The sequence below is a fragment of the Felis catus genome, chromosome B1, assembly GCF_018350175.1.
Source record: "Felis catus isolate Fca126 chromosome B1, F.catus_Fca126_mat1.0, whole genome shotgun sequence".
Taxonomy (NCBI): domain Eukaryota; kingdom Metazoa; phylum Chordata; class Mammalia; order Carnivora; family Felidae; genus Felis; species Felis catus.
The window spans coordinates 200,442,961-200,455,441 of NC_058371.1; the positions used below are offsets into that span (position 1 = coordinate 200,442,961).

Genomic DNA, 12,481 nt, shown 5'->3' on the forward strand with positions numbered 1-12,481 from the left:
GGTGCCGTCCTGTTCTTGGGGTCCCCTTCCTAAGCCGTGTCCTCAGCTCTGGAACAGTCGATGGGCTGGGCGCCCGCAGGCAGAGCTGTAGATCATGTCATTCGTGGGTGTCCTGCTCCTCCTGAGGGGACAGAAGCTGGGGGAGAGTAGCAGATGCCGGCAGGGACTCGCGGTTCCAGGGGTGTGGGGCCGGCTGTGGCTCTGATGGCCTCCCCGAGGCAGGCCTCATCTCCGGCCTCCACAGCCCCTCCCCCAGTTTCCTGACCCGGCAGCCAGCCAGAAGGACAGACCGGGCAGAAGAACGGGCATCCCTGGCTGGGTGCGGCCCCTTCGTTTCCCAGGGCCCGACCTGGCTTTTTCCTCGTCATCAGCTCGAGGAGCACCTGCCTCCCGCTGTTCAGAAAGTTGATTCCTGCCCTTGGGTACACACGACAGGGCCTGGGGCCACCTACCAGCAGCAGAGAAGGCTGCCCGGTGGACACCTTTGCCCCTTCTCCCGGGGTCTCTGGGCAGGACCCCTGTCTGACTAGACCTCTGGCGACCAGCCCGCTCTCTTGGCTCTCAGCTCTCTCGGTGCTGGGGCCGAGCCGAGGCGTCCGAGAGGCCTGGGGCTTGGGCGGCAGCACCCGGAGAGGCATGCTTGCTGTGACGAGCTCGGGGCCGCCCCCTGGAGCCCCAGGGGCCCTGCAGTGCCATAGGTCAGCCCCCACCCGCTGCCCCCCCCGCCCCGAGGCAGTCCCAGCGTGTCCGGGCCCCTGTGGCCCCCCGTCACTCTCGGTCACAGTGCTTCTCACCTCGTGTTGTCACTGCCTGACCTGACCCTGCGAAGGCACGCCTTGGCGCCTGGCAGGCAGACTGGAATGCTTGCCGGATTGGGGGCGCGGCAGGTGGTGGATGTTGACAAAGGGGCAGAATTCTTCAGTCCCGGCTCAGCGCTCAGCCATTGAGCAGACTCTTGTGGGGCCCCTTCCAGCACCAGGGCTGGGGAGACCGGGAGAGGCCTGACCCGTGGCCCCAGGCGCTCCGTCTGTTCGGAGAATCAGGGGAAAATCATGCCAAGGGACGGTGCCAGCAAAGCTTATGCCGACCAGAAACTGCGGTGTGTCCTCAGCCCTGGCTGCATCCGCAGAGGAGGTGGCTGTGCCCCCTGGGTGCCAAGTCAGCCTCGTGGGCAGAGGCTCAGAGGTGGCCCTCGCTGTGCCCACCAAGGGCTGCAAGGAGGCCCCAGGCCCTGCAGCCCCCAGAGCTCAGGGGCCGGTTTCCGGAGGGCCGCAGGGCATGTGGGAACGGTTAGTCCTGTTCTCTGATTCTCTGTCTGCTCTGTCACATACAGATGGAGGGGCACAGCCAGGCCCAGTCCCCAAGTCCCTACAGAAGCAGAGGCGGGTGCTGGAGCGCTTGGTTAGCAGCGAATGTGAGTATGGCCTCCAGTCCCGCACCTGTGACAGCTTTGGCCCAGCCGTTAGGCCCCCCAAGCCGGGCACCACCTCCACTCCTTGGGCACCACAGCACATGCCCCAAGGCCTTGGAGGCGGGACGGACTTCTCTTCCCAGCCCATCTGGGGCTGTCGGTGTTCTGGACAGTGGGATCTGGACTCTGCCCAGCAGGAGCGCATGGCCTGGAGGGAAGAGGGACAGGGCACAGAGGAGGGCAGTGTGACGATCCCTGCAGGGCAGAGGGATGGGGGGAAGGTGAGTGCATCTGGGGTGCCTGAGTAAGTCTGCAAGGATGAGGAGGCAGTTAGCCCCTGAAGGGTAAAGGGGAGGGAACCGCACACAATGGCCTGGCAGGGCAGTTGTTGGGAGGGGGGGGCTCCCAGCAGGGAGTGTGGGGGCCCCCCCAGCACGGGCTGCGGGAAGGTCGGGAATGGGGGATTTGGGGCATCCAGTTAGGAGAGGTCCTCAGATGCTCTGTGTGCAGCTGCCCGGCCGGGTGGTGGGGTCAGAGTTCCCCGGGGCCCGAGTTCCAGGGGAGACAGACGGGAGGGGCCCAGGAGCTGCTCACCACTGACAGGAGGCCTGGGTCCTCCCCCAGCTCGGCCACACACTCTCCTCCTGACCTCAGGCAGGCCTGGCTTTCCTCCCTGGGGCTCAGTTTCCCCTTCTGCACAGTGGTGGTCAGATTAGAGAGCCGAGGGCCCCACCAGCCCTGAGAGCTTCTGTACAGGGGTGGAGGGAGGGGCGTGCTTCCCCCCTTCTCACTGTCTGTCTCTGACGTGTCGTTGGAACTCTGGGGGCATAGCGCATCCTGGGCCCGGCTTCCCCAAGGCCCCGGGCATGTAGGACCCTGAAGCGGAGAGGAAAGTGTATGGCCGATAGGAACCAGAAGGATGGGAGGTTTTAAGGGGTTTTTTTGCGCAGAGGTGCCGGGAGCCTGTCTGGGGTGAGACGCGCCTCTGGGCAGAGGTTCGTGAGGGTCAGTTCCTCCCGAAATAGGACTGCGGTGCGGCGATCTCGGAAGGTCCCTGCTCAGCTCTGCCTTCTCCACCCTGGGGATTTTTTTGATTAACGGCTCGGAGCTCTCCTGCGGACCTTGTAACGCCAGAAGGTCACGGGGTCCTGGGGGAGACCACGTGCTCTGGGCTGGGAGGGATGGGTCTGAGGCCCACCCGTGCTGAGAGCTGGGCAGAGACGTGGCCTCTCCAGGCGGGTGTGGACAGTGCCATCCACGGGTCCCAGCCCCGCCATCAGGCGGCCAGGCCGGCCTCCCCTCTGGCTTGGGCTGCCGGCCCCCCCTCCTCACTGGGACATTCCCAGCAGCTTATGAACATGTGCCTATTCCTCCCACCTCAGAAAATGAAGACGAGACCCTCTCTGGGCCCCTCGTGCCCATAGCAGCCACCTGCCCTGTTTCTCTGCTTCCCTTTCTAAGGAAGGTGGAAAGGTGCACATGCGGTCCGTTTCTTGGCTCCTCTCCCCACTTCTCCCGGGGCCTTCTGCGCGTCATCCCACCAGAATGGCTCTGTCCGAGTCCTTGGTGACTCATCCTTACGCCCCATTGTGTCCACACGCCACGCCTTGGTGGCCAGTTTCGTGGCATCAGAGGCCACCCATGACCCCAGTCTCACAGCCTGGGCCAGGCCACTGGGCCCCATTTTCTCCCCTGCTTGTTCCATGTTGGCTCCAGCCTTACCTGTCCCTGTGTGGGCCCCGCCAAGGCTGCCCGGTCTTGACCCTTACCGCTACCCCGGCTCGTGTTAAGGAACAGACCCTTGTCTGCGCCCCGCCCTCTCCGTGGTGCTCACTGCATTCCAGACACTGTTTCCTTTGCTCTTGCTGCTGTCTGTCGCTCTTTTCTGCGATGGGCTTCTGTCCCCAGTGTCCAGAACGCAGTCCCCACGTGGGAGGCCTCAGAAGCGCCTGGCGAACGGCAGCCCTGGGGCTGGCGGCCCATTCACGATCGTGATCTCTGTGCCGAGTCACTCACTGCACCTCCCCGGGCTCCCCTCTCTCCCTCTGCCTGGAGGACAGTTCTGGGGGGCAGCCGGTCGCATCTGGCAGCCAGCTGTCTTTAGCACGACCCCTCTAGACCAGGAGTCCAGACTTGTGCACACGTTGGGTCCGTGTGCACATACCAGGCCTTCCCAGTGCTTAGTACGGTGCCTGGCACGTAGTAGGTCCTCAGTGGACGCATGCTGAGTGGAGAGGGGGCAGGTGGCTGGGCTATGGGCTGCAGGTGGCCGTCACCAGAGCTGGGAGCAGCCAGGGCTGAAGGAGAGGAGGTGGCTGCAGGTCTGGTGGGGGCAGACCCTGGTCTGGAGAGCTGGGCAGCTGGAGGTTCAAGGGAGGAACTGCTGTCCCCAAGGCGAGGAGGCAGGGTGCCTGTTCTTCTCCCGGTTGGCCCATCTGTGCCCACCTGTCTGTCCAGGACAGAGAGGTTTGTGCCTGGCATGCTCGGCCTCCCTCCGCCGGGGCCCAGCCACCGTCCCCTGCCTTGCCCATCCGTGCGGGGTGACCGTGTGCTCGCGGTGTGGGCGGACCCTGTGCTGTTCTCTCTTGTGCCCCAGCCAAGAGCTACATAGCGCTGGATGACTTCGTGGAGATCACCAAGAAGTATGCCAAGGGCATCATCCCCGCCAACCTGTTCCTGCAGGACGATGACGACGATGAGCTGGTGGGCAAGAGCCCCGAGGACCTGCCCCTGCGCCTGAAGGTGAGTGGGGCCAGGGGCCCAGCCAAGGGCGCTCACCGTGCAGCCTGGTGCCATTCAGGAAGGAACGGGCAGGAGGCCGCTGCGACACGGGAGCCTCCGGGACTGGGCAGCTTGTCTGGGGAGGCGTGCCCCGTAGGGATGGTCCCCATAACCGCATGAGGGTGTGTTCTCGAGAGAGGGGCCTTTCACATGCACTCAGGCTCCAAACCCAGGGACGCAGGTGGGGCGGTCATGCGCGGGTGTGACGGACGAGCACGGGTACCCCCCGGGCCGTTCTCCGCGGAACACCACAGGCAGCAGAGTGGCAGGCTCTGGAGTCCGACTTTCACCGAGACCTTGTCATTTTGAAAAATGATCCGTTTACGGCACGGAATGGAGGTCGGTTTTGCAAAGATGCCTTTCCCCAGATGCAGAGTGCTGGTACTGAGAGACCGTGAGGATCCTGCCGGTCCCTGTTTACCCAGATCCGCGGGGGCTCGGGGGAAAGCCAAGTGCAGTGTGGATAGTAGCAAAGAGGCCACTGTGGGCTGGCCGGACGGAAGGGAGACACTCTGGCCCCCGCTGTCGGCCCGCGAGCAGCCACAGACAGTGAGGAGCAAGCACGGGGCGTACAAATACGTGCAGAAGGCAGGGATGGCGGGGCATGCCCCTTCTGTGACAGCTTTCACTTCCCTGGTCACGCCATCGCGACCACGGTGCAGGCGGTTCCCCAGGTCAGCTCTCTGACTTGCAGAGTCTACCGTGATTCCGCCAGCCTGGCTGCCTGACCCAGCACGAGCGGCCCTGAGCAGACGAATCATCGAGAAGCTCGTGGCCTTAGTCGTCCGAGCACCCGTGTGGTGCGAGCCGAGTGGGAACCGGGGTGACTCACCATCAGTGGGGCAGAGGGGCAGGCGACGGCTGGGCCGCCAGCAGGCAGGAGTTGGGGGGACAAGGAAGCGTGGGGAGTCCCCGTGCCGGAGACAGCTTGGTGTAGCACCTGCCGGGAGCCCAGATGCGGAGGCTCAGACCGGGGCGGCCGGCGCGATGGCCGCGCTCGGGACCAACCAGCGAGCTGCGTGAGTCCCCCGAGATCAGGTGCTGTGGCGAGCCACAGGCCAGGATGGCCAAGGAGCTTGACCGAGGGAGGTCACGACCTTCTTGAAGGTCCACTCTGACAGGCTGGGGCTGTGTGTTCACAGATAGTTGCTTTTAGTTTCCTTAGAACTGGAGAGAAGGGGGGTGGGGCCCTGGCCGTTGTTCTTGGCCAAGCTGAGGTGCTTCCGAAATGCCAGTGAGGGTCAGAGGTGAAAGGTGAGTCTGGAGGGCCCGCAGGCAGGCCTGCGCTGTCCCCCCTAATGATGCCTGTTTGCAAAGCAGCCTGGCTGGGACAGTAAATTCTGTCACTCGCAGTGTTGGGAGACGTCTGAGAGTCCTTTCTGGGAAAGAGATTTAAAGTACTCTGACAAGAAGTACACGGGGCTCTGAGTTTCCTTCAGGTTTTGAAACCATCAGAGCACTTGGATGCCTCTATAGTTTGTCTCATTAAAAGTCTTTTGCAAAAGAGACGGTGAATCCTAGCAGGTGTCTCCAAAACTGGAGGCTGTTGCAGCTTTTAATAGCCTTTTGGAGGCAGAGGAAGAGCGGTGTGCTCTGTCTTCTGGCCCCAGCGAGGCGCCTGGTGCCTCCATGAGTGCATGTGGCCCCCACAGGAAGGCTCCAGACTCCAGGCCCCGGGCTGCGCCGGCCTCTTTTGTGGCAGATGAAACCGTCGTAAGAGTAAATGCAGTAAAATCCACACGGTTTTCACGTCAGTCATCGCGAGGTCCAACGTGTGAACACTCACCGGGGTCTGAGCCTTGCCGTGACCTGCCGGGTACCAGATGGGCCCCTTGGTTAGCGGCCTGTCGTCACAGCCCTGGCCTCTTGGGTCAGCAGAGCGGCCGACAACCTCCGACCTGGCCAGAGCGCGCTGTACCTTCGTGTCGTAGAACTGACTCCCTGCTCTGTTTTTTTAAAAAATCTGTTTCCTGCTCAAAGAACAGCTTGTTTTAATTTGTTGGACTTTGTCTACAGAAAGGTTTTCTGTTTCCCAATCCAGTGGGTCCCCAAGAACAGGGTCTGGATGGAAGTGACCGGGGACAGAGTTGGGACCCTAAAAGGGAAGGACTCCCTGGTCCTTGTGGCCTTCAGGCCTCAGCCGACAGAGGCCGGACACCCTGGACAAGCTGGGCATTAGGTTGGAGAAGCTTCATTGTCCTTGAAAGATCCTCTCAACCACTTTGTGTGGCCTCAAGGGCAAAAAACAAAAGGTGTGAGTGGCTCGGAGCCTGGGGGGAGAACTTGAGACCCATCTCAAGGTCCCAGCCGCAGGGCACGGAGAATGACCACTGACCACAGCGGCCGGGAGACGCCTCTAGTCCGTCTGCCACTAGCTAGCGAGGCCCCCGTCCCCAGGGATCGGCTGCGCCAGCCTTGCTGACACACCTGTCTGCTCGTTCTGAGGCCGTTGACCTCCAGCCAGCCTGGCTCTGTCAGAGGGCCCCCCCCCCAGGGGAAGCCCGGAGCACGTGTGTGTCCCCGGATGCCTGTTTGCCCCCTGCCAAGCATCATAAGTAGCCACTGAGACTAATGTTACAGTGCCCAGCACTCGCTGGTGGCCGTCCCCAGTCACGTGTGAGTGTGATGTCTGCTTTCCGGGAAGGTCACTAGCCCCGGGGAGCTGGGGGAGTAGTTAGCTGGGGTACCGATCTGTTCATTCCCTGGCTGGGCTGTCACAGACACAGGAGAAGGAATGTAACCTTCACACGGGTGTGTGTGTGTGTGTGTGTGTACAGACAGGTGTGGGCATACACACGTTCTTTGAGCCATGGACTCCTGTAGGAGCCCGGGTGCCCCTTCTCTGTGGAACGTGCCCCATGCCGTTGCTTCCAGGGTATTTGGTCCCCTGTAGCTGCCAGCCACATCCTGCTGTGATCCCTTGGTTACACTCACTCAGGCTCCCCCTCCGTGGCCAGTCTTCTCCTCCACACCCCGGCAGGGCAGGCAGAGAGAGCCTGTCCCGAGGGCATGGGCGGAGGCCGTGGGGCCCACCTCACCGGGGCAGTGGTGAGGTGGGCTCTGGGTGGCAGCCGGGCTTCCGTGCCCCCACACGTGGGTGATCTTGTGTGGTCTGGGGTCCACGTCTCTGCCCCTCCAGACACACCCAGACCCCTGCCCTCCACACCACACCTCCTGAGCCCTGGCAGGGCCGGGAGCCTCTGGGAGTCCTGCAGAGAAAACCGGGCAGGAGTGGGGTCCAGCCCGCCTCCGCCGTGCCCTGCCCTCTCCACTGGGTGCAGATTGGAGAAGTGGCCGTCGGTTATGTGTCTGCTCTGAGCGGCGTGGGTGTGTGGAGGTGGGCGGGGGCAGGCGGCTGGTTCTCAGGGTCCCTGCCACTGGCGAGCACCTCTCCTCTGGCCCCTTTCACGTGAGCCCCATGGTTCCGTTTGCAGGGAGCTCTTTCTGGAGCCCCTACAGCTACCACGGCTCCTGGGAGTGTTCAGAGCCCTGTGTGGACTTGAAAGTATCAGTTCCTCTGTCCTCAGTGGGCTGGGGGGCCGAGGCCCAGCAGGGCAGCCCTTGCTGGCGGTGGGGGTGGGGGTGGGGGATCAGGTCACAAGCCCTGGTGCTTTCCCCCAGGGACTCGGGGTCCCACGGGGGACACTGGCTCACAAGAGTCTGGAATCCCTGGCAAAGATTGGCACGAGAGGGGAGCCAGGGGACACGCTCCAGGGGTGCAGAGGACAGGGGCCAGGACGTGCAGGCCTGGGTGGAATTGAGGGAGGGTCTGTATAGACCGCAGGGCATGGGGAGGACGTCACCACTTGGAGAGGGTATTCCTGGGGAAGGACCCGCTGGGACGAGGGGCCCAGGGGTGAGCCGTTAGCTTTGCGCAGAGCTCGGGAGGCTGGCCGGGCCGGGTCACGGGGACGGCAGTGGGGGCCCTGTCCCCGCTTGCCTCCGATGCCCCGTCTTTGTCTCTGCCCCCCAGGTGGTCAAGTACCCCTTGCACGCCATCATGGAAATCAAGGAGTACCTGATTGACATGGCGTCCCGGGCGGGCATGCACTGGCTGTCCACCATCGTGCCCACCCACCACATCAACGCCCTCATCTTCTTCTTCATCATCAGCAACCTGACCATCGACTTCTTCGCCCTCTTCGTCCCCCTGGTCGTCTTCTACCTGTCCTTCGTCTCCATGGTGATCTGCACCCTCAAGGTTTTCCAGGACAGCAGGGCCTGGGAGAGCTTCCGCAGCCTCACGGGCCTGCTCCTGCGCTTTGAGCCCAACCTGGACGTGGAGCAGGCCGAGGTGAACTTCGGCTGGAACCACCTGGAGCCCTACGTCCACTTCCTGCTGTCCGTCTTCTTCGTCATCTTCTCCTTCCCCGTCGCCAGCAAGGACTTCATCCCCTGCTCCGAGCTGGCCGTGGTGGCCATCTTCTTCACGGCCACCAGCTACATGAGCCTGAGCACCTCGGCCGAGCCCTACACCCGGAGGGCCCTGGTGACGGAGGTGGCCGCTGGCCTGCTCTCCCTCCTGCCCTCCCTGCCCTTCGACTGGCACCACCTGAAGCTCCTGGGCCAGACCTTCGTCACCGTGCCCCTCGGCCACTTGGTCGTCCTGAACGTCAGCGTCCCCTGCCTGCTCTACGTCTACCTGCTCTATCTCTTCTTCCGCATGGCGCAGCTGAGGAATTTCAAGGGCACCTACTGCTACCTGGTGCCCTACCTGGTCTGCTTCATGTGGTGCGAGCTCTCTGTGGTCATCCTGCTGGAGTCCACCGGCCTGGGGCTGATCCGCGCGAGCATGGGCTACTTCCTCTTCCTGTTCGCCCTCCCGATCCTGGTGGCCGGCCTGGCGCTCATGGGCGTGGTGCAGTTAGCCCGCTGGTTCCTGTCCCTGGAGCTCACCAAGGTCGCCGTCACCGTGGTGATGTGCAGCATCCCCCTGCTGTTCCGCTGGTGGACCAAGGCCAACTTCTCGGTGGTGGGCGTGGTGAAGTCCCTGACGCGGAGTTCCATCGTCAAGCTCATCCTGGTGTGGATCACGGCCATCGTGCTGTTCTGCTGGTTCTACGTGTACCGGTCGGAGGGCATGAAGGTCTACAACTCCACGCTGACCTGGCAGCAGTACGGCTTCCTGTGCGGGCCGCGGGCCTGGAAGGAGACCAACATGGCCCGCACCCAGATCCTGTGCAGCCACCTGGAGGGCCACAGGGTCACGTGGACGGGCCGCTTCAAGTACGTGCGCGTGACGGACATCGACAACAGCGCCGAGTCGGCCGTCAACGTGCTGCCGGTCTTCATCGGCGACTGGATGCGCTGCCTGTACGGCGAGGCCTACCCGTCCTGCAGCCCCGGCACGGCGCCCACGGCCGAGGAGGAGCTGTGCCGCCTCAAGCTGCTGGCCAAGCACCCCTGCCACATCAAGAAGTTCGACCGCTACAAGTTCGAGATCACGGTGGGCATGCCGTACAGCGGCGCCAACGGCTCGCGCAGCCCGGAGGAGGACGACGTCACCAAGGACCTCGTGCTGCGGGCCAGCGGCGAGTTCAAGGACGTGCTGCTCAGCCTGCGCCAGGGCAGCCTCATCGAGTTCAGCACCGTCCTGGAGGGCCGCCTGGGCAGCAAGTGGCCCGTCTTCGAGCTCAAGGCCATCCGCTGCCTCAACTGCATGGCCCAGCTCACACCCGCCCGGCGCCACGTGAAGATCGAGCGCGACTGGCGCAGCACCGTGCACGGCGCCGTCAAGTTCGCCTTTGACTTCTTCTTCTTCCCGTTCCTGTCGGCGGTGTGAGGGCGCGTCCCCGGCCAGGGAGTCCGCGCGTGTCCCTGCCAGGACCTCCAGCCCGCGTGTGGCCACCCAGCCAGAGGGCACGGCACTAACGCTGAGAGTGTGTGTGTGTGTGTGTGTGTGTGTGTGTGTACGTGCACGCACGTGTGCGGATGTGGCACTTGTCACATGCAGCCTGCTCACACCTCCGTGAGCTTCGTCTCTGCCCGCCTGGAACGCGATGACGTTGGAAATTGCATGCCGTCTCGACCCACAGCCCCAACCTTGCGGAGCGAAGCTGATGGGCCCTCCAGCCTGGCAGTTCTGGGCCCTGAAAAGCACATTACAGAGGAAGTCCTTCCCCCTCCCCTCCACTTCCAAGCACCGCCCCCCCTCCCCCGTTTACTCTCGTGTCGGATTTGTTTTTTTAAAGAACCAAACGCGCTGCTGTGAAATTCGGTGATAGGATTTCTTATTTATTTGGTCACTGCTAAGCCTCGACAGCTGCTTGCCGATCTGGGGCTTACTCGGGTACCGCCTGAGCTCTGTCGTGCGGTCAGGGCCCCGCCCGATTCCCAAGGTCAGAGGCTGGGCGAGGCGGCAGCCCGGGGCCCCACGGGCTTGCCCTGCGGCTCTCCTGTCTAGTGGGCAGTGGGTGAGCTTGTGAGATGCTTGTCTGAATCCACGGCATCAGGAAATGGGAGGAACCTGGGGTGTCCCTTCCTGGTGCTCAGAGAAGCTTCGCCATGTTCAGCACCAGGAAACAGGGTCCCAAAGCAGCCAAAATAAAAGCATTTCGTGAAACCTACTCTCTTCTTTAAAAGAGCTGTTTTCTTGTACATTCGTGAGAACAGGTGTCTACACTTGCACTGAACTAAGTACAGGTGAGTTCCAAAGAGCAGAACGGACGTTCTCAATAGCCGACGACTCGCCTGCCAGGGCACACACCCTGGCACCGCCTCTAGGCCGGGGGCCGCCCAGCTGTGCGCTCACGCCTTACAGGGTGAGACGTGTGCGTGGCCAGAATCGCCCGTGAAACTCCCATCAGTGATCGCATGGCATACACGTGACTCACAGTTTGGGAAGAGCCATCCCGTCGGCAGTAAGGTTGTGACACCGGGTCCCGTATTCAGTGACGCACAATGATCATTCCATAGTCACATAATCAGGGCTTCGGCCGTTTCGGGGTGCTGGAGGAGTGGCTCGGGTCCCCCATTAAACTTCGTGCCCCCTCAGACAGGGACGGGTGTCTGAGTCCCTCGGGTCTTTGGTTTCTTCCCCGACGTTGAGGACAAAGCCGGCACCCCGCTCCTCCCCAGTGTGCAGACGCCCGGGGAGCAGTGGGTCCACATCTTTGCAGAGGTCGGGAAACGTGGAGTCCTTCCTACATTCTTTCTGTGGTTCGGAGACCTTGCACCGACCGTCCAGGTGCGGCTGCCTCCGTTTTCCGTGGACGTGGCTCCTGTCGCCATGGCAGGTGGCAGCTGTGTCCCTGCACCCTTGGCTCATCCTGCTTTGTCCGGGGGTCCTCCTGAAATCCCATGCATCGGAAAGTGCTCCCCAGGCCGCATCCCTCTGCGCTGGGTTTGCTCCTGGTTTTCTTCCGGGGGCAGTGAGGAGAGGTGAAAGTCAGCCCATCCCCCTCTCTGGCCCCGCAGTGTCGGGAGGCCACCGAGTGCATTCACGGTTTGACTTTGCCTCCCAGGCTCACCGCTGGCGGTCCAGAGAGGGGGGCACGCAGACGACGTCATATGATCCTTGCACTCGGACTGGGAGGTACAGGGACGGCCCTGCCGCCCAGAGGAGAAAACAGATTCAGTAAGGAGGTCGCACTGCACCCTGGCAGGGTTGTGCGGAGATCTGTCCCCTGGGCCACCACGCTGCCACTCGGCCCCCAGCAGAGTCCCCTGCTTGTTGCAGGGAGTGGTGATAGCTCGCGGGGATTACCTCAGACTGGGTGTCGGACCCCAGTTCCCCTGCCCCCATCACGGACCCCTTTGTGACCGGCCACCCACACCCCTGTCCCCAGACCGGTGCCCCGATCTGCAGAATGGGAAAGTCGGGGCTAGGTCAGACTTCGCAACGAAACCCTTTTTAAGCTTAAATGCTGTGCACAACTCCAATCTATCAAGTGAAGAGCGTGTTATTTGTAAGTTCAGGTGCAATAGACCCGGCAGGTGAGAGCCCACAGCCTGGTGTGAATCCCACTCCTGTGCCTCCCAGCTGTGGCCTTGGGCAAGTTCAGTGCCCAGGTCTGTGCCTTTAGACCCTCACCGCACGACTTGTAAGGCCCCTTCTAGCTTTTCTGAAACGTAAACTTTATGAAAATAACTGTGGGTTATTGACCTGCCTGCAGCCCTGCCCCCTGGGCACCCCGCCTCCAATTCCTCAGGGCTGCACGTCCAGGAAAGTTCAGCCGGTACCTAAAACATTCCTTATTTAACTTAACTAATGAGCCTCGGACGCACTTCTTGCCACCCACGAGCAAATATTTATTGCACCGTGATGTTGAGCAGATGCTGTAACTCCAC

The 12,481-nt window shown here is 62.4% G+C and overlaps 1 protein-coding gene across 2 annotated transcripts in view; it reads left to right on the top strand.

Annotated features, from left to right (window-relative positions):
• WFS1 (wolframin ER transmembrane glycoprotein) overlaps positions 1–10,758 on the top strand; it is a 29,403-nt gene extending 18,645 nt beyond the window's left edge. For both annotated transcript variants that reach the window (XM_023253329.2, XM_023253330.2), the window contains exons 6-8: positions 1,334–1,414; positions 4,008–4,153; positions 8,166–10,758. In XM_023253329.2, the coding sequence (XP_023109097.2) occupies positions 1,334–1,414; positions 4,008–4,153; positions 8,166–9,974 (2,036 nt within the window). In that variant the 3' untranslated portion in view covers positions 9,975–10,758. The remainder of the gene's footprint in view (positions 1–1,333; positions 1,415–4,007; positions 4,154–8,165) is intronic.
• Positions 10,759–12,481: the final 1,723 nt, after the last annotated feature.